This window comes from Drosophila nasuta, chromosome 2R, assembly GCF_023558535.2.
Source record: "Drosophila nasuta strain 15112-1781.00 chromosome 2R, ASM2355853v1, whole genome shotgun sequence".
Classification (NCBI taxonomy): domain Eukaryota; kingdom Metazoa; phylum Arthropoda; class Insecta; order Diptera; family Drosophilidae; genus Drosophila; species Drosophila nasuta.
Genome location: NC_083456.1, coordinates 27439639 through 27462239, shown reverse-complemented (window position 1 = coordinate 27462239; position 22601 = coordinate 27439639). Strand labels below are relative to the sequence as shown.

The following is a 22601-nucleotide window of genomic DNA, read 5'->3' as shown; positions in this document are numbered from 1 at the left end:
AAAAAAAGCAGCAACAAACAATGCCTCTCAGTCAGAAAATGAGGCACTAAAAATTAACTTGAATTGACTTGCGGCTGAGCATTGGTAGCCTGACTTTATATGGCTTATGCATACTGAATGTGAGTGCCACTGAGAGTGTGTGAGTGAGTGAATGTGAGTTCGATTGTGTGTAGGCTGATCTTGAGTTTTGTTGGCCAAGCTAAAAGCCACTCAGCTGGCCAAGAAAGTAAGTAAAGTTTTTTTTTCGTTTTTTGCTCTCCCTCTCTTGTGATATTATTAACATTTATTTCCTTTCTACGTCTTTGGGCTTTGGGCATTAGTATTCAACGTCATTGCATTTTCCGTGTCAAGCATATGCGGACAAGGCATTTCCTCAGTCCATTTCCCATGCGTTTTTCCACACACAAACAACAACAGCAACAACAACCCACTTCTCGTGCCTTTTATTGCTTTGTCTTTCGACGCTGTCAATGCCGTTGCTTGTTGCTTGCTTGTTGTTGCCCTTTTTGGGGCCTGTACTAAGGTTCCATTGACTTGGCTTAGTTGGGGCTTGGTTTGATGCCCCAATGATTGCTGAGACACGTTTTCTCTGTCTCTCTGCGTGTGTGTGTGTGTTTGTGTGTGTGTGCAAATGCAATTGTTGCTCTGTTCAGTTGAGTTGAGTTCAGTTGTTCAGTTTCTGTCCAGAGCAGATGTAAAATTAGCCCAATCACTCAAGTTGGTAGCTTCATTTGCAATCGAGCACACTTCGTGTCATGGCAAAATCTTATATTTATAAGTCGCACACACATACACACACACTGAAGCACACCTGGCGAAAGGTGCAACAACTTCATCAGCTTACTGTATGTCTCTATTTCTCAAGAGGCATACTTTTGTGTAGTATGTAGTTGAGGCCACTTTTGGGGCGCTCCAAGAAGTTGAAACAATAAAGTTGGCCAAAAGCCTTAGCCGCCCAAAAAAAAAAGCAACATAACTTGCTCTAGACAAAGTTATGTGCAGAGAAAGTTCAGCAACAAGCCCATCAAAAGCATAGTTGCCACAAATGCAAAAGAAGCTGGCCGCACAAAAGACAGAGAAACATTCTGAAATTCTTTTTTTTCGGGTCCAAGTGCGTATGCGGGTTTTTCTCTCTGTTTCTCTCTGTCTGTTGAGATATTATGAAATTATCAAGGGACGACGAGAGACTAATGAGTGCGCAACAACAAAAAAAGAGAAGGCAAGCAGGCAAGAAGCTCGCAAATTTGTTGAAAGTAAAAGTTGGCAAACAGACACACGCACACACTCCTTGCTGCACTTAAACTTCCAAAGAGCCAAACAATATGATTATAAACACATTTTCCAGCTGCTGTTGCAACCGGTTTTTGGCTGTCACTCTTGCTGTCTCTCCGCTCCTTTTCAAGTAAAAGTCAAGTCAGCTGGGCAGGACCGAAAAAACAGGGTCAAAAAACAAGTCGTTGCCTGCCACATGCCACATGGAGCGTGCAACGTGGAACGTTGTCGACTCTAGATTAGCATTTTTAAAGAGCTGCTGATGGACTTCACTCTGTGACAATGTCTTCGCAGAGGGCTTTTAAAGCTTCGCTTCCCCACTTTTGGGCCAAATGTGGCTTCTCTGTGGCTGTGGAATGTCGATCGATGCTACGGCTGCTTGTGGCATGTGTGCGACTTGTTGAATTGCTGGGCAATAAATTCTAGCACACTCTCAGTGACTGCGGCAAAACGATTTAAATGATTGATTGCCGAGCAAGAATTATTCGTGCATAACCATTGATAGGAAATGACTATTCCACTCACTCACTTTGAGGAAATTGCACTACAATTTTAGATAGATTTTTTCATTGCTGCTTTGCTGCTTGATAGCATCAAATTTATAGTTTGCTTTAGACGTCAATTATATATTTAGTTATCTGATTGCTAAACGTTTTCAAGAGCTGCCCTGTCATCATCATCATTATCATCGGCGTCTTCGCCTTTTGTGTCTGCACACAGGCTTCTCACTCTCTTACTCTCTCGCTTGACCATCAGTCAATGTCCAAGACACAGTAGCTGCAAAGCAGAGGAGTAACCACATCACTTATAATGCTAGTCGCTGTTGTTGTTTGGTCTGCGGTTGATATAACCTTTCCATTTTATAACTGTCAGTTTTTCTCCTTTTTGTTGCACATAATTGCACGCAACATTTTTGTTATTTTTTTTCAACTCGATTGCATTGAAAATTGTACGCAATTTCCCAAAAGTGTCAACGCATGTCAAGCTACAATAGTTGTACACAAAAGCCAAAAAAAAAAAAAAAGAAACAAAATGTTAATTTGTGGTCAGCGTTGCATTCACTTTGTTATTGTTGTTTTCCATTTCATTTTGTTATTTCGCTGCAAACATTTTTGTTGCAGCTGCCAGCGTGTCGCACAACTACACATAGCATTACATGATACTCATTATTGCACATTTTGTTAAACATTGTGTACACACACATAGCAGAGATAGCGAGAAGGAAAGTTTGTTGGCAGACAGATGAGACAGCAGAAAACGCATTGGGAACTCTACGAGAAAACCCTCGTTGATTTCATTAATTGTTATAATATCCCAGCTACTTACTTGCCACGGCAGCTTAGCATTAAACATTCTCCAAGTCATCGTCACTTGGTTAAATAATTGAACTCAGCAGCAACTACGTTTACAGTCATTCATTACAAGCTGGCAAAGCATTTAACATTTAAGTTGTGTTTAGTAGCAAACAAAAAAAAAAAAAAAAACGGAAAGAAATAAAAAGTGCGACAAGCAGCTGATATCGAGATAATTAACTTGTTTATTTGTATACCCGTTGCTTTGGTCGGCAATATGGAATATGTTTTACTCTATGGTATATTTTAAGTGTATGAATATATCGATATACCAAATATAGCCTTGAATATATTTTGGTATTTTTCTGTTTATTAAGTCGGCACAATCTGCAATACATTTTACTCTATGATATATTTTAACTGTACTAATATATCGATATACCAAAAACAGACTTCGGTATATTTTAGTATTTTGCTGTATATTATTTCGGTGTGTTTTAATAGTAGTATAGTATAAATCAATACTATTTATTTAAAAATGGGTAGCAGGTATTTTATAGTCAAGTATTCTCGACTACAACTTTCTTAACTTTTTTCTTCAGAATTTTATAAGTAAAGCTTAAAGTTGCCTTCGCAAAGGTCATCAAACAGCTGAATATAGTATTTTATATTTTCACGTTTTCCGCATTTGATTCCCTTAAGCACATTGTGAATTTTTAATAAACTTCATCATACTTCGATTATTTCTAAACAAATATTCAACTACTTTGCTTGCAAAGTGCAACACACAGATTGCATTTCCCATTAGACTCGATAAAATGGAATATCAATCAGTATATAATATATACATAAAAATATCATCAGAATTGATACACTTTGGCAGCCGCAGGCAAAAGCAACTTGGGCAGACATGCAAAAGTTTTAACTGCAAGTGACAAGGAAACAAAAACCAAGTGGAGGTCAAAGTGCAAAGTGCAAGGTGCAAGTTGCAGTGTAAGTTTTTTATTTATATTTATAACCAAAAAGTCAGACGGGGGCAAGTTCACAGTAGCTATAAATAGTTTTTAAACTTCATAGCTAGTATAAAATGTGAAATACAATACGCAGACGCATCACGTTCGAGTCGTTGTCCTGGCTGACTGCCTGTCACAGCTGTGTTTGTTTGCCTCGTTCGCTCGCTCGTTCTTGTTGCCAGCATTTGGATTTAATTAAATTGCGCTTATAAATAATGAGAGTCAGACCAAATTGAATTACATAATTAGGCTTGTGTGTGTGTGCGAGCGAACTTAGACCCAAAGATTTCTACATAGCTCGAAGCGACGGCAAAACAAACTTCAAATCACAGTCCGTTGTATATGTATGTATATAAACATTTTTGGTCGATATCAAAGAGCTTACATGCTTAATCGAATTTAGCAACAGTTTCACTCGATTTCCATTAGCCGCTGGTAATGGATGATTTTCCAATTACCGGCCTGCCACTGTTTCGTCAAAAAAAGCCCTTCAACGCAAAGAGCGAAGGGCTAAGGGGGCGTATGCGTAATGTCAAGCCAATCGCACGCACATTCGTCATACGACGCGTGTGTCGCTGTGTGTGTTTGCGTGTGTGTATTTGTGTGACACACACACACAGAAAATGCAAATTGACGATGATTGCCAGGGATTTTCTTGTGGTTTTGACAAATTGCCCGCTTTCTCCGTTGTCATTGTTTGCAAAGAGATGCTGCTAAGCAGCGTTTTGGCATTCAAAATGGTTACACTTTCCATTATATTCGAGTGACTGAATGCGAGTGTGTGTGTGTGTGTGGGTGGGTGTTTACCATATATACCTACATATATGCATGATTGTGGTCTACTCTCTTACGTCTTCTTTTTGCCCTGCAGCATCAATTTTTAATGGCATGGCCGCAAGTTTTTAAAGTGCTGGCAAAACGGTACAAAAAATGAAATAAAAGCACTGTTACGAGCACGAATAGAAGTATGAATACGAGTACACTCATCTCTGCACAGGGGGCGGCGGCGGTCTCTTGTTTTTGCAACTAACCACATAAGCCGACAGTGGCAAGTTGATTGTGCCTGTTGTGCCTCTTCTGATGCCTGTGTGGCAGGCAGCCAAGCGTACTTGGAGACCGTTAGAAGTTGATAGCACAGCCCCCAGAGATGATTGCATTGAGACGAGCATTGCTTTCAGCTTGGCATGCCAATCATTAAAGCTGCACAGCACTGACCTACTACAACGTTAAAAGTTACATACGTTCAATTTTAATTATTCACGATTATTGTAATTACATTTTATTTTTTTGTATGTGTGCTTCTGACAGCACATTTACTGTTTGAAATATGAAAAATTAATTTCAGTCGTGTAATAAAAGTTTACAAAATATTTCATAAACCGACACTTTGGACAAACATTGTTGTGCAGCCGGTGAAGAGGAGGGAGAGATACCAAACAGTAAGGAGTGGAGAAGTAGGGACTGCGGTCGGCTGCACATAATTTTCCACTTAAATGCAGCTGTTGATTGACACATGGCTGAAATTGAATTAAGTTTTTGCTATAAATTTTATGGCCAGCCAAACTGGAGACATAAAACGAATATGGCAGCAAGTCGTATCTCTCTCTCCTCTAGCTTTAGCTCTAGCTCTAGTTCGTTGCTGCTGTCGCTGCTGATTGCCACAACGAAGTGTGGCACATGTGTGCTGAATTAACAGCAAATGTCAATATATGGTTGTGCCGCAGCAACAACCAACAGCCGCCGCAAACAACCAACAGCTGGCCCACCCACACACAACTTGAAAAAAAAACTTGAATTCCGCATCACACATCACAATTTTTGCCGTCGTTCTTTTGCAGCCTGCAATACGTCAAGTTTATTCTTGTTGTCATGTCGTCTCTCTCTCTATGTATAGCTTTAAGCTGCTCCAATAAACATTGATCTTTTCCTCAGCTCAGTTGCAATTCAATTACGTGCTCTTCTTCCAGCCTGACATTAGTTGATTGGGAAAGCAAAGCTGGAGTATATAAATCATAGCAGAAAGATTTCCCATCACCGAATAGATAGTTTAGCATTCAGCTTTTTGCTGTGAGTGAGATTAATGTGCTTGAATTGCGTTGCGAGCTTTTTACATGAAAGCTTAGTGTCAAACGTTGTTATCAAGAGATTAATCTATTGATTTTGGGCAAATGTCATTGGCCATTTGTCAGCGGTACGCACACAGTTGGCATGAACTTTATTTTGGCTCTGACATTAGTGGAGATTAAGCTCATAGTGTGCTAAGCTCTCTTTATCGCATATTTGTGGCAAATTGGTGCCTAGATAAGCGGCAACTGATTGATGGAGGTTTTTGTGTAATAGCCGCGATTGAAAGCCCAACAATTGGCTGGCATTTAAATGAGATTATTAAAATAGTTCCGTTTGAGCCAATCAATTTTATTAATATTTATTTCAATTATTTTTGTATTGTCATAAATTGATGTAAAGTTTTAAGACTATTTAAATATTCCAATGGGTTGGGCTCAACTACTGACATATTTTAATGCATATTTAATGCATTTTCAAAAGCAGATTGCAATTTATTAATAGTAAGGGTTTCAAATTAATTAAAATAAATGTTTACTTTGAGAAAAAAAACGAAGATTAAATGCTCATGTTTTAAATCAGTGACCACAAAAACTGCTTTCTTATTTGTCAATAAATGCTAGTCTATGTGGTTCTAAGAATTTAAAAATAGTTAATTATATGAATTGAAATATATTCCTATATTTGAATATCAAACTAGAATATTAAAGGTTTCAATCAATAAAACATTTATTTTATTGTATTCATTAAATTGAACAGAGTTGTTTAATTAAAAACGTCAGTTACTATATTATCTATATTTTCAAGCACTTTAAAGTCAAGCACTTTAAAAGCCATCACAAAGAATGTGTTCTATTTATTTAATGTTAGTTTATGCCATTCTTGAATTTGTTAATAGTTATTTCAATACATGAAGCATTCATTTCTTGAAATGAAACTACTGCAGAGATAAATAAAATCTTCATCAAACATTTTTAATATTTCATTACCTAAATTGAACAGAAATGTTCTATTTAAAAACTAGTACGAAGAAAAGTAATTCACACAAGTTATTTATGTGTCAAAGCTCTTCAAAAAGTTTTCAATCAACCCGCACAAAGACCGCGCGTCTGATTAATCTATTAATGCCAGTCAAAACGTCACGGTCTTCTTGTATTTTTGTTACAAATTGGACAAAAGTGTAGCTGTAGCTGGAAGCCTTATCGAAGCGGCGAATTTCAATTTGGTTATTTGACAGTTTGGGTTAGCGTGAAAAGCGTGAAAATGTGCGCGCAATTGCTGAAAGTAGACTGCGTCATAAATCGTCGTCTGGACATTACATAATTGAATGGATTGCTGTGGTCCGTCTCTCCATTCGTCTCTCCATCCAATCCGTCAGTAAAATAAGTTTGTGAGTTGGCCAGTTAGCCAGTTAGCGTGTGCGGCCGCCGACTTCAATTACTTAAAATTCTGAAGTGCAGCTGTAATTGAACATTGTCACGCTTTTTTGCCAGAGGAAGTGGCAAACGGGAATGGTTTAACTATGGGCCAAGCAACGGCACTTGCTGGACTGCCCAAAAAGAAAAAAAAGCATAAAAATAAATAAAAAACGAGTAAAATTTGTTTGTATGCTGAGTGGTCAGTCAGTCAGCCAGTCGCTTATGGTTGTTCGGCGCGCGACAGTGCCGGCCATAAGTCAACAACCTTTTTTGGCAGGCCGCCAATTTACGCACGTACAAATTGTTGTTGTTGCTGGCATCGTTGTGTGGGCGACAACACTTTACAGCTACAGATTGATTGGCAAAGACGAGGTACCAAAGAGAGAAGGATACAAACACACATACACTCACACACACACACACGTTCGCATGCGTGAACGTTGTTTGATTTGTGGCCCAGAGGTCAGCACGAGTCAGCTCTAAAGTTGCTACTTTTAAGTACAAGTATTTTTCGCTCTCTTTTCATTTTTTCATTTTTTTTGGCACCTTTTGTGCCCACTCTTTTCAATCAGTCAAGCATTTAAAGCCACGCCTTGGCGATTTTTGCACACGCCATGCATTAATTTATAATTTTTCAAACATTTTCCAACGCTCTCAGCTGGAAAAATGGCGAACAAAACGTAACTATGCGAACTGAGTGTTTTGTAATTTTATTTTCTTTTACTTTCAGTCAGTTTTTTTTTTCTTTTTTGAGTGTTTGACTTGTGCTTTATGCGTTAGAAGATGGCATCGGTAAAGTCAACGGCATTTTGGCTAAGCCCTTTAAATGTTTCCATAACTTTTCTGTTTTTTGCTTTTTTTTTTTGCTTTTGGGCGTCTGTGTCAATGGGTTGTTTCGCTCTGTATGCCAAAAGGCAACGTTACGTGACTTTCATCCCAATGACACTTCACTTTGCAGCTTCCCTTAGACTACTTCGACGATGTTCGGAGATGTGGAGTCCTTTTCTGGTCTCTGCCCTTTGGTCATTTGATTTTCAGTGCTTTCGATTTGAATATTAACACACAGAGAGCGAGATGGCGAGATACACGTCGTATACTCGATATACATATATATGTTGTATCTCTATTATAGAGAGACGACAACGTTAAAGTGTCGACCCCGAGGGCTGAGATATTTTGTTTGCCAAAAGTGAACAAATTTTCAACTTGAAGTTTAGTTTTTTGTTTCATTTGCCGCTTTGCTTCTTCTTCTGTTGTTTCTAGCCTGAGGTATCTTTGTCCAAGCTGTGTGTGTATATGTATATGGTGTGTATATCGTAGAGAAACGCTGCTGGGACATTTTTCCTTTTAAATATTCAGAGTGACATTCGTTGTCGTTGTTGTGCGTGTGAGTGCGTTGCTCACCTGGTATTGATTTTGTTTTAGTTTGCATGTGGGATTTATGAAATATTAATAACAAAATATGGCTAGTAACATGTGCTTTTCTCACACACATATACATGCGCACCCCAACTCCAAAATGTCAAGCCGGAAAAGCCCAACACCCGAAGGCATATAATAAAATACAGTAATTTCCATTGGGGGGCTGCTGATTTAATAGACTTGCTACAGCAACTACATCTAATACTTTTGCTACAGCTGCATGCAACCAAATGAAAAACGGAAAACACAAAAATTGATATTTCAATCAAATTGAAATACAGCAATTTTCTATGGGCGGTGACAATCATGATTAATTGCCAGTGAGGGGCCGGTAACTAAACCATTTTGTGATTGATGGCCTCATTTTGAGAGCCCAATTATGTGGCTGTCAACACATATGTATGAATGAATGCTTATAAGCCAGTCGATGAAGATGTCAGACTGACCACCTTTGGATCTCTGAACATTTTTATATTATTTTTATGATTGAATTTTCCTGCTTTTGCCAAATGTTGGTCAAGTGCCAATTGGCGCTTTCCAAACAACTTAAAGTCAACTGTAAACGCTTGGCCAATTAAGGCATTCAAATCAAAAGAAAAACAAGTGGCAACAACGGCAACGTTTATTATTATTATTTTTGCGAAAAAGGGCGCGCAAAGTCAGACGAAAATAAACAAGCAGTGAAACAGAAACAGACAGACAAACTGTTGAATTGACTCAACAAAACAATGGCTAACAACTGAATCAACTGAATCACAACAAAACGGCAACAACAACAACAATTGCGGCGGCAATGACAATGCTGACAAGCAGTGCAATGTCGATTAACTGTTATTTAGCTGATGCTTAAAATGGCTGCCAAACCATTTCCGCCGAAAAAAGAAAAACGAAGCTTTTTGCTCTTCCCACTTACTAAAACCCTCGTTTTCTTGTGCTCTTGTTGTTTACCGTTGAGCGCACAGTAAAGTAAAGTAAATGAAAGTACAAATTGACGATTTGTTTGATTTGGGCGCTAAGGAAAATCTCAGTCTCAGTTTAAGTCTCGCTGACCCAGACTTTTGGGCTATAATTTAACGCACGAATGGTTTAACTAAGCGCTGTAAAAAAAATAAGAAGAAGAAGACATAACAACAACAAAAGTAGCCCCAAAACACCAGCGAAATAAATGGCAACCCTTATAAGCCCTTAACACAAAGTTTTTCTACACGCTTCTTTTTTCTCGGCTGCGCTCTTGCGCTCAGACTTATTCAATTTACTTAGCCTGGTCCATGTCCCCAGGAAGCGTCAACATTTATTAAGTAATGCTCGTAAATGCTCAGCAATTTTCTTAGAGCTTTTCGCTTTGGACTAGGCTAGCGATGAAGATTTTGTGTTTGGCCTCATAAATTATCTGTAACATCAGGTGTCGCTTTATTATACCCGCTACCCATAGGGTAGAAGGGTATTATAACTTTGTGCCGGCAGGAAATGTATGTAACAGGTAGAAGGAGGCATCTCCGACCCTATAAAGTATATATATTCTTGATCAGCGTCAACAGCCGAGACGATCTAGCCATGTCCGTCTGTCCGTCTGTGTGTCTGTCCGTCTGTGTGTCTGTCCGTCTGTGTGTCTGTCCGTCCGTCCGTATGAACACCTAGATCTCAGAGACTATAAGAGATAGAGCTATAATTTTTTTTCGACAGTATTTGTTATGTTTGCACGCAGATCAAGTTTGTTTCAAATTTTTGCCACGCCCACACGCCCCCGCAAATCAAAAAAATCGAATAACAATCGTAATTTAAAAGCTAGAGTTGCGAATTTTGGTATATACAATAATAACTATAGTAGTTATGATTCCTGAGAATTTGGTTGCGATCAGATAATAAGTTTGGAAGTTATTAAAGAAATACTTTTGTATGGGCAAAAACACCAACTTACTAGGGCTCTTAGTTGCTTTGGCTGACAATCTGGTATATTGTGCCGTCTATGGTATATTTTGAATGCGGTACTACACATTTATGCAGTATATTCGGTATATTTTGAGAATAATACCGCAAAATTTATTGCTTTTATTTAAAATGGGTAGCGGGTATCTCACAGTCGAGTACACTCGATTGTAGCTTTCTTACTTGTTTTTCTTTTCGTGTTGTGTTGCCAACGCAACAAATGACACAATTTTCTAGTTGCCATTTTGCAATCGTTTTTGGTAGCTGTCACAAATGTTACTTGAGTTTCTGACGACCTTGTGGCAGACAAACAGGCAACGGCAGCAATTGTGCCGCTTGTTGTGCCACATTGTGTCTTTTGGCATTGTTTGGCTGCGACCGCGCTTTATCATCCGTGTTTTTTTATTGCCCACTTTCGACTGAAACGGCACGTGAAACGGCGTGCAAATGCGCACTGATCAACATTCTCTTTCTCCCTCTCTTGTTGAACAGAAATTTATGCTCGCCCGTTGAGAGTCAATTTTTGTTTTATGCGCCAGCGAATAAATTTACAAATTTTACAATTTAACGCTTAAATTATGCAGCAGTTGGTGGATTTGTGTTGTTTCTGTGTGGGTCGCAGTTCAATTATGCTGTTAAATTGAAATGCAGTTGACTTGGACACACCTGGCGTATGCGTGATTTCAGCTCATGCATATTACGCATACGCCATGTGCGTTATTAATGAATTCAATAAAAAAAACAAGAGCCAGTTAAAATATGAAAATCATTTCGCTTATAACTTTGTGTATTGTGCGTCTGCTTCGCATTAATATTTATTATTAACATAATGCTAAGCTCGCTCAAGCGAGCCCCCACAAGCTTATTATCAAGCAAAGCTATAGCCATAGCTGTATAGCTGTGGCCATTTGCCAATGTGCAGATGGCCATGTGTAAGCTTACAAAGGACAACGCCTTATGAGCCATAAGCTAAGCTAATAGTTTCAGGACAGCATAAAGTAAATGCCACAACCATTAATTTTCTCTCAGTAAGCGTCGTGGCATGTGAAATTTTGCATATGCGCCGCAGGACCACCAAATGGTCCTATCGTAATTATGCAAATGTCCATGCAATCCCCAATGGAACCCTCATCAGCCGCCCGTCACCCTTCTTCTGCTTCTCTCTCACTCACGCTCTGGTTATCATTGTCAAATCGAAACTTGATTGTGGCCAAACAAAAGCGCTGCTCGGGGGAAAAACGAGAGGCGTAAATGTTGATTTAGGCTGAACACAAAATTCATATTTAATTTGATTTAAACTCGATTTTTGGGATACGAAATCAACACGGAAAAGCATTCAACGTGATGGGGGGAAAATGCCGTTTAAAATATTGCACAAGAAGTATGTGTTTTTGTTAACTGTGTAAACATGCAACGCACCTCAAAGGATCGCGTGCACATTTTAAATTAATTAATACTAATAATACCGAGTATACGTTTTTTTTTTTTTTTTTTATGTGTATTTGAAGTGCTCGCAATGCCGACCACACAACGTGTTTAACTCCGAAGTGGTGCATAATTAAAATGCGCTCCATATCCGCCGTACAAAACTATACACACACAATTTGTCAGGCTGTCAGTCAGTTAGCCATTCGGTCAGCCAACTTTAATGTTAAAGCCGTAACAGCACGATAATATTAGCATGGAAATTTCCCCGCGGTGTTTGGCAACAAAAAGTTTTTCATTTGTAACGGAAATGCAAAACAAACCGAAAACCAATGCACACACTGGCCAACAAAAAAGTTTGTTGCGACAGCAAAAACCCCATAAACCGAAAATATCCATTTTTAGTTAAGTATCTCTCTCTCACTTTTCAAAACAATGGCCAAACCGGTGAACTGTTCTTGCCACAGCTTCCGGAAGGTTTTTGCGTAGCATCTCCTGTCATCTCCCCTCCGACATCAACAACAACAAATCATATTTAGCATGGTAATTATTTATATTCCGTTTGGCCCAGCTCTGTTATACTTCAACACCCCAGCGGAGGCATCATTAAAATCATAAATCTAATGGACGACCAGCTGGCGACATCGCCTTGGCATTATGGCCATTCTTCCCTAGACTTTATTACCACGACACTTTTCTCTGGTGGCCAACATTTAGAACACAGCAAAGAAATATGCTCTCAAAAAATAAAAAGAAAACTGTGAAACAGTGAAACAAAAAAATGCCATTTTTCACAAACAAATTCTAAGCAAGAGCAGTGGCAAAAACTGAAAGTACTGCTACTTAAGCTTTAAATTATCTGTTACAAGGTAAAACTGCAAAATTTGTTAGGGATTGAACTAATTGCAGATGATCTAAGTAAGGAAGAACAATTAAAATTTTATTTTTTCCAGAATATACAGTAAATTTAGCGTCTTCTTTGCAGTGTACTTATTGTTAGCTGTTAAAAAAATGAGAGCCTGCTTTTAAGCGTTATATTGAGAGAGCACTTTTATTCTTAATCTGACCTAAGACAGCTTAAGCTCTAAATTACTTTGAAATTTATTAAAAATTTGTGAATAGCAGATACTCTACAAGTAGATTAACGATTTGGCATCGTCAAAATTAAAAGAATTTAAACGAAACATTATAATATTTATATAAATTCAAACTTAGGTTGAACATTTTATATTAAATTTTATTAAAATCACACCGTAATATTTTTATTTAAATACTGACTTCAATATTTTCACAGCTCTACTTTTATTCTCCCATTTTCACATTCTTAACTGCTGCTGGTCAACTGAATACAGCAGAGCGCAGGATTAGAATTGAAGTCCTACTGCTTGCAGCTCTCAAATACAGCTTAGAAGTTGTCGTTGTGGCATATGAAATGTATAAAAGATTTTATTTTTTTGTGTAAATAACATTTAAAGCAAACGCCGCAAAAAGCAATGAATGCGTTGAATAAAATGTTAAACATTTGATGCTTTAAGAAGCACGTTGAAATTGAAGTTGAACTAAGCCTGAAAACTAAGCCGCCAGCTGGCAAAAACATCAAAGAGCAGAAGAGGGCAACGAAATTTTCTGGTTTTTGGCCCAACACAGATTTGCCCTTCTTATTGTTGCTGTTGTGGCTGTGTGGCTCAGGTGAGAGAAGAGTGAGTGAAGGGGGAAAGCGAGTCGAGCAGCTGATTAACATCAGCTTAATTAGTAGGCTTATTTACATGACCCGTGCTGTGTTCTGTTGTACGCTCACAATCAAAAACCTGCGTTCAGCTATTTATTTAGGCCTGCCCCCCAAAAACAGTTTGAGGATTTTTTTAATGAAAAACTTTCGGGAAAAGCGTGGCAAATTTGTATGAAAAGTCCATAAGCTGCTGTCAAGCTAGTTTTTGACCTCGTCAACGGCAAAATTTATGGCCATTTAGTTTAGCACTTTTTAGCTGGTCAGTTTGAGGTTGCTTCTGGGCCTTAATGAGTTATTATGATATTAATTCATTGTAGTGCTCCGCAACAATGGCACTTAAATAAGTAGTCAAGCAACATGGCAGGCACCAGGCAGCAGCTGTGAGGCATGTGGCATGACGTAGGCCTCTCTCTATGCCTTGAGTCCCACACGTTATCCAGTCCAATAAAACATGCCAAAAGCACCACAGAATGCTGAAGTTGTGGTTAAACTCATGCAGTCATGACTCGACTACAACTACAACTATTCTATGTGTGTGAGTGTGTGTCAGGTGTGTGTGTGTGCGTTGTGGCTGACCCCAAACTCCACAGCGCCTAGAAGCATGCAACACACATGCCACACATACGTCTACTTGCCACTCACTCACTCAGCAACACGGGGGAATTGTTTTTGAGGTTCTTTCGTGGGTCGCATTTGACAGCCTCGTTTCCTAGCACACACACTCGTCTCGTTTTTGTGTGTGTGTGTTGATATTGTGGCACTAATAAAATACACGCGCAACATACGCGCAAATGCAGATAAAAATATAATTAAAAACTGCTGTATATGTTGCTCGTTGCTGGTTGCTGTTGTCCTTGCATAATTCGCACAGCAACAACTGAAAATCCTGTTTGACTTTTTTATGCGTGCTGCGTGACTCTTTCACTGATACATGCCTTATAAATCTACCACATCACTCTCACTTTCTCTCTATGTGTGTGTGTGTGTTTTGCTGTTGTGTTGTGTCTCTGTGTTTGACTGCTTGTTTTATGACTCTGCTGTTAAGTTAATACAAATTTAAGTTTTGGCCGGTTGCCTTTTTAACTGGATTTTTGGCATAAATTGACAGCAGCTTACAGTGCCACTGCAGCACTGGATTAATCTTTGTTTTAATTACATTTGAGGGAGTGCAGCAGGTTGTCAGCAAAAGTAGTTTTTGCTGGTTGCACGTTAAAAGTTGTTGCGGTAATTTAAGTAAACATAAAAAATGTGTTAAAGTATTGAAGTTGGTTTTATTACTTTTCGGGCAGGGTTAGAACATTAAGTTGGTAGTGATAAATAAAGTATTTATTGCTTATTTTGGAAATGAAGTAAAAGAAGTCATTGCATTCTGTCTGAGGTCCCTTTCAATCATGCTACACTGAAGACAGTCATGTAAAGTCAGAGCATTAGCAATTCATTTGATTATTCAGCTCGTCATGCTACACTTAAACGCGCATTAAAACTAAATATAAATTAAGCATTCGGTCTCTCTTTATCTTTCTTATTTTTGGCTTACTAACCTTGCACACAAATAAATCATTGCGATCAAAAATGATGATCAAAACAAAAACAATAATTTTTGCATAAATAACAAATAAATCATTAATGCGCGCATCTTATTTCAAAAACCCAAAATTAATTAACCAAAATTTTTTGCTAATAAACAAAATCGACTAATAACAACAATTTGTGTATTCTTATTTTCTTTGTCTCTTTTCATCAATAACCACTTTTGTGCTGTTGTCTTTATGCTAACACACTCACACTCAAACGCACACTCACACACACACTCACACACACACCTACGCATTATACACACCTAACATGCTTATACCTATTTGCTATTGCTATCTCGCTCGCTCTTACACACATACACACACAATAATGTTGTTTAACCCTTTATTCTTTGTGTAACGTGTCGCTCTCTCTCTCTCTTTTTTGGAATCCTTTAACTAACAATTTTGAAATGAAAAATATTATTCATACGTCCACCATAAAAACCGAAAACCAACCCAATAACCATCCCCATAACAACAACAACAACTACAAAAATACATGAACAACATCAACGACATCGACACCATTAAAAACAAAACAACAACAACAACAACGATAACGATAATAACAGGCTCTTACGTGCGGAATTGTATGCGCTGCGGCGTAAGGTCGTCGTTGGTGGAGCTGGAGCGCAGCAACAGCTAGACGATGCCACACAACAACAACAACCAGAACAACAACAACAACAACTACTACAATCAAAACAGCAACAACAACAACAACAACAACAACTACTCCAACAACAACAACAGAAACAAGAACAACAACAACAACAGCTCGAACACAAAAACCACAATAATCTACACAACGACTCGAGTCGCCACTGCGCTCGTTGCACCACCGAACTGGGCCGCATCACCAATCGCGGCGCCCCCTGCCGCGTGTGCAAACTGCGCGTGTGTAAAGCCTGTCGAGTCCATCACGCATTGGACTGGGTGTGCGTGGTGTGTCACAAGCAACTGTAAGTCTCTCTCTCTTCTCTCTATCACTATCACTCTGACTATCTCTATATCTCTCTCTGTCACTGTCATTGTCTGTCACTATCGCACATTCTCTTTCAATTCTGTCTGTTTCTCATTGTCCACACGCACACAACTAACTAACTATTACTAATTATTGCCTGGTATTTGTGCATTTGTAGATGTGTCTCTATTGTTTGTGGGATAGCTTTGTTGAATATTGTGATAATACTTAATCCCAATACCTTACATACTTTCTTAAATATATATTAACAAGATATTGCAAAATAGTTCGAGGGCTGAAAAATACCAGCATACTACAGGATTCAAAATATACCATAGACGACATTGTTGTAAAGATATACAAAATGAATATACCATACAAATACAGAATATATACTGAATATATACGTAGTATACCAACATACTACAGCTTTCGAAATATACCAAAGTCTAAAAATATACCAGATTTTCGACCTATACATTTTTTTTTTAATAACTTTTTAATTTTCTTAGTGAGTGCAAATTTTCGGTACTCATATAGACTCTAGTAGTTATTGTGAGTACAAAAAAAGGAAAGCTTGCTTTTTGTGATAAATGTGGTTATTCAATTCTAGAAACTTTCTGACAGACGTCCGGATAATAATTACAGTAAATTTTTTGAGGTCTACTTAAAACTAAAACACTCTTCTTTTTAGCACCAAACTTAGTTAACGATCTTATTTGGACAACTCCAAATAATAAATATTGTTATACTACTTATTTCACAAGTTTTGAAATATAAACTTTATTAAACACAATTCAAGAATTTAATGCTGAAGTTTTAAATGTGTGAAGTTCGGCGAAAAAATAACAATTGATTTTAAAAGTCATGATATACGTATGTGTCTTAAAATAATACAGTCATTAATGACTACGAATGTCAGTTCAATTACCCAAATGGCGAAGCTAATTTACTAGCAAAACAGTGAATGCAAATAAATGTAATAATATATACTATTAAAACAGCAGCGTATGTTATGTAGTATACACACATATTATTAAATATATTTGCAATTATAATTAGCAATTGAATGTTTTTACACATGTTTGTATAATTGAATCGAAAGTGAAACTCAGAGCAGAACTGAATAATAATAGTAATGATAATAGACAACCCCTTGGGGTACGCTGGCTTTCACTGCGCAGGGAGCTGACAAAGTTAACAAGCAGCATACAAATTCAAACAAATTCAATTGTTTTTCTCCCCTCATTTTTTGTTTTGTGTTGCAAATTTGTCCTTAATCAAGTTGCAAACTCAATGCAGTCTGATCGAAAAACGTTTTTCATTTGCACTGTTGATGGATATAGTGTTATATTGTAAGTAGCAGAAGGGTGTTGAATAAAATGTGTGCTATGCAAACTTTGTCTGTTGAACATATTGAAGCGCTTTTTTTTTTTAGAACTACGATTACTACTTTACAATGCAAACACAGCAAATTTTTCTTTGTTGCAATCTAATTTGGGTTTTGTGTTTTGCGTACTGTGTGCAAACCTCCAAAAACTGTCACCTGAGTGGAAATTTGCGACGTATTGCATTTGGGATCAGATCACAAAAAGTGCAGCAGGCATCCGATGACCTTAACGTTGACTGCCAACAGAAGTGTTGCATATTTGATGAGCAGCATTTTGAGTGCCATTTTTGCTGTGGACGAATGTCGCAAATGTAGCCGTCAAATGTTTTGAATATTTCAAGAGTTATTCACTTTCATTTTGTGCGCAAATAACTGACAGTTTTCGGACAGTTTTGTAATTGTTCCGGCTTTTGTTGCATGCCGCACCCACACACAGACACACACAAATATTGAAAAGCTAAATAACATTTAAAATGCAATTTGCAATTTGCAACCGTTGCAAATAAATTACATTTTGTGCGGAATATTTTGCTTTGTGCTGTGTTACATGAAATTGAAATTCAGCTTCTTTATTTTTGCTCTAAGAGCAAAACTGCGCATTAACATTTTCATATTTCACGTTATTTTATCAACGCACGCACTTGGCAACCCTACACTCGGTAGCTAGCTGGCTTTTCTATCTCTTTGTCACACAGTGTTTGGAATATGAGCTCGGATTCAGAGTTAAAGCACAGCGCTTGCAAGCAGAGATTAAAAAATTCTCCAGTTCAAGGACAATGTCACAACTGTCTGGCTGCGGGGAATATTTAAATAAAATAAGCTCATGTTCATGAAGTTTGCCCTTTAAGCAAAGAGCGAAGTGAAAGCTCAAAGTAAAAATTCGAGTATTTCAGCAATTGCGTTTTGGTTTAATCAAGATAGGGTTTTCTAATTAAAGCGCAGCAAAGAAAATAAAATAAAATTAGTAAAGTAAAATTTGCTGTTTAAAGGAAGATATTTTTTAAAATATATTTAAATACATTAAAGAATTTATGCTACAATTAAAGTTAAAAGATTTTAATATCTTTAAGTGATTAACTAAAATTACGCATACGTCATGTTGTTCTTCCAATAAGTTCATGATACGCGAATTTAGATTATGTTTATGGACGAACGTTCTTTATTGCTTAAACTCTTTGACAAAAATTCTTTTTTACACAATATAAAAAATATTAAGTATACGAACCGTCAACTACCAATACAAATTTCAAGTCTGTCACTTACTGATTATGATTACTTTTTATAATTTCACTAAAATCGAATTTGTAAAAGAATTTGAGAACAGCTACTAGTTTATGTGTTTACCATTATATAATTAACTTAATTTAAAAATGGTTTAAGTAAGCAAAGCACTTATACCTCATACGCCCAGTTTGCCAGAAAAATCAATTTGTGCTACATTCCGAAAAACAAACTCAAGTTGCTCTCTGATTGAATAGTTTTGTTATTTAACTCCATTTGCAACTAGTTAGGTGAGCAAATAGTGATTACACATACGCCCTGTTGCATGAGATCAGCATTTGGCAACTGGCAAAAGTACAAGTAATGTAGAAATTTGTTGTGCTGAAGTGTTGAAGCCGAAGCTGAAGCTGTTTGGTGATGATGCTGCTGTGTCTGGCGACCCACACGCTCCGAGAGTTCAGTGTTAATTGCCAAGCCCCGAAATTAGTCGTAAAAAAAAAGTAAAATGAGCAAGGCCAGACACAGACTCTGGACTAATTAAATGTTGGCCAACGCAACAGCAGCTGAAGCTGAAGCTGAAGCAGCCGAAGCACCGGCAACAGCAGCTGCAGGGTAACTAGTATGTTAATTTTGGAATCTTCCGAGTCGGGTGGGTGGCCCATATTGCGTGCTGAGAATTTGCCAAGACGCAGTGCAAAACAGAGATGGAGAGAGGGTAGAAGGGTGGGAAAAAGTGTCGTGTCGCCCACAGGTGTCAGCAGATGTGACGCCTCCCAATTGGCAGCCAGCTGTCAACGCAGGCCAAACGCTTGCAGCTGCTTGATGAGAGACTTCCCATGCTCAATGCTCAAAGTTGAAGGCGTGTTTGTTGCCAAATACAAGAGAATATATTGATAGCTGTTGCCTGTTTGCTGCTGCTGCTGCTGCTGTTTGCTTGATTGGAATTTTGTTCATAAACTCAGCAGCCTGACAGTCTGCTGCACCCCTCAACAGCAACAGCAACGATAGCAGCAGCAGCAGCAACAACATTCGACGCCTCCATTCAGTCAGTTATAGTCATTACTTCAGCGAGCTCTCTGTGCGTTGGCTTTTCTTGCTTGTTTGCTGTTTGTTTTTTCAGCCAATTTGTTGTTGTGCCATTGTTGTGCACAACAACACACTCAGTCAAGTCAGCGAAGACATTCAGTCTGCTGGCTGTTGCTGTCATGGGCAGACGTACAATTATTTATGTTCACTGCGAACAATGTTAACCGATGTTTTATGGTTTCTCAAATGGCAATGGTCTTGTTGTTGCTCTTGCAGGGAACTACAAGCAGCCAGCGGTGAATGGCTCAAGGAGGCCTATGCGTCCTGCGAGGCAGTGGATCATCTGAGCACCAGCGACGTGCTGCGCAAAAGTATACGACGCTCCTGGACCATATCAAGTGAGTGGCTGCAAACCAATTACCTTTAAAGACTATGTAATATTCGTGTTTGCTTGCAGATCCCGAGGACGATCCGAATAATCCGAATGCGCAGCAACCAGTTGCTGATAATTTGTATCCACAGCAACAGCATTTGATAGAAGCACAATCAGCAGGCAGTTATCCCACATTGCATCAATATCCGTTACACTCGCAGCTGCAACAACAGCAGCTGCAACATCAGGCGCAGCCGCCACAGCCGCGACAAACGCACATCATCAACTACAACAGCGGCAGTGCCACGCCCGTTAGCGGCAGCAAGTGGCACCTTGGTCGTCGTGTGTTGCGTCAATCGACGTTGCCCAGCACATTGAATAACGATCCGAATATCAGCGGCAGTGGTGCCAATTTGGCCAATTATAATTCAGCTAATCTGACAGCGCCCACTTCGCCGCATCAGCTGCAGAAGAGTCCGCTGTATCCGAGCGCCTATAACAGCGACGACATTATACACATGAACACAGCGCCCGACTGTGACAATTACACACAGATCCAAATACAAGAGGTACCGGTGACGCCGCCCACGCACAGTCATCGGCTGCAGGTGCGACGACAATCGACGCTGCCGGCAAATCCATGCCAGCCACCGCCTAGCATTTATATGTCCACCTCACCGAATCGCGTCTATAGCCGCTCGCCGGAACGTTCGCCCGGCGAGCAGCAACGCTATCCGCCGTTCACACGGCAAACCTCATTCCCCGAGCCGCCGAGCAACTATCATCGTACTAAACTGCTGCCCAGCACCGTCAATTTACCCGTGCCGACCACACAATCCGCCTCGGCCATTGCCACAGTAGCGGCTGCCACACAGCCACAGCCAGCGCCGCCGCTTAACTATGATTCGCAGCAATCGAGCATGGCTAGCGATGAGATGGACTACACACAAACGTTTGGGAAGCCGCGCATGATGCGTCAGGCCACGTTGCCCAATCCTGATCAGCATGTCAAGCTGTTGCCCACATCGCCGCCAAAACGTCAGACATCGCCACAGTTTCGACGTTCGCCGGAATTTACGCGCCAACAAACGTTGCCCAACCCGGAGGCATTCAACAGCGGCAACACATTGACTGTGCATCAAACGCCGCCGGGCAAATTTATGCCCATTTCGCCGCGTACCAAACAAAACTTTTTGTTTCCCAGCGTGCAGAATCCGCGACAGTTTCTCTCGCAACAGAATGTGCCGACTGTGGGCGCCACCGATTTGGGCAGCGGCGGCAGCGTTGCCAGCGGTGCTGGAGAACAGTATTCGAGCAGTCAGAGTGTGAATATTCATCACTCACGTGATCCACACTCGAAGATGATCAAGGTGCGCAGCCACAGCAATGAGGAGTATTCGAATTCGAATAAAACACATGTGGAGAGTCGACGTCTATTGCCAGAGATTCCCACAACGCAGCGTTCGTCAAGTCGCTCGCCCAGTCGTCTGGTGCGTCAGGATTGCCTCAAGGAGCAGGAGCATGGCTCGCGCACATTTGGCGAGGCCAAACAGCAGTTCAATCAGTTTCCCGATGTCAGTGAAGAGCTGGAGAATCAACCCGAGTATGTCGATTACTTTGGCAACAGCGTCACGAGCTTCCTCGAATCGGACGAAGTGCAGTATGAGAAGAATTATAATGCGGGCTTCAGCAGTGAACCGCGTATCATCTACAACGATGGCTCCGACGATCCCAGCTACAAGCAAACCCATCAGCGACCCATCTACAGTGCCGAGAACATGTTGCAAGGCGTCGACAGTAGCTACATGGCACCCACACAGCCGAGTTACTACGGAGACATGGGCAACCTGGCGGGTCATGGCATGCACAGTGGCGCAGCGTTGCCACGTACACCTCTGATGCACAATCGCATACGACGTCGTCAGTCCCGAGAGCTGCCCATGCCACAGGAGGAGTACGCACAGCAAGCGAGTGCAGAGACAGCTGCAGCTCCTGTTACAACCGCGGCAAGCAACGCGGCCAATGTTCCAACGGAGAGCAATGCGGATCGACGCAAGCCCGAGCAGATGCGTTCGGTGTCCGAGGACTCGGGTGCTAAAACAGCGCCTAAACCTGTCACAAGACGCTCCTTTTCGCACCCAGAAAAAGAATCAACGGTATGTAGTTGGGAATTGAAAGCGTTTTATAATTAGTAATCGTAGTCTTAAAAAGCATTAAGAGCTAGTTGTTATAGAAAATTTTTGTCTGTCTTTCTGTCTGTCCGCAAACATTTTTATGTGTATTTTTGAGATTAGAATAGTTGGAGCAGTTAAATTTGTTGTCAACACACTTTTGAGTTCAACGCAGTTCTTGTTTAGTTTTTTAATTTGAGTTCGTTATTTTCATATATTTGCAAATCAGAACTAGAGTTCTAAATTTAGAGCTGAGTATTGGAATTTCAACTCACATAAATGCATGTTAAATGATAAGGTCTTCAACTTGAAAGTTAT

The 22601-nt window shown here is 39.6% G+C and overlaps 1 protein-coding gene across 6 annotated transcripts in view; it reads left to right on the top strand.

Annotated features, from left to right (window-relative positions):
* Positions 1-22601, top strand: part of LOC132784747 (serine-rich adhesin for platelets) — a 71588-nt gene that overhangs the window by 14388 nt on the left and 34599 nt on the right. For 5 of the 6 annotated variants that reach the window (XM_060790573.1, XM_060790576.1, XM_060790572.1 and 2 more), the window contains exons 2-4: positions 15711-16100; positions 20016-20137; positions 20197-22268. In XM_060790573.1, the coding sequence (XP_060646556.1) occupies positions 15711-16100; positions 20016-20137; positions 20197-22268 (2584 nt within the window). The remainder of the gene's footprint in view (positions 1-15710; positions 16101-20015; positions 20138-20196; positions 22269-22601) is intronic. The other variant, XM_060790574.1, reaches the window with a different exon arrangement.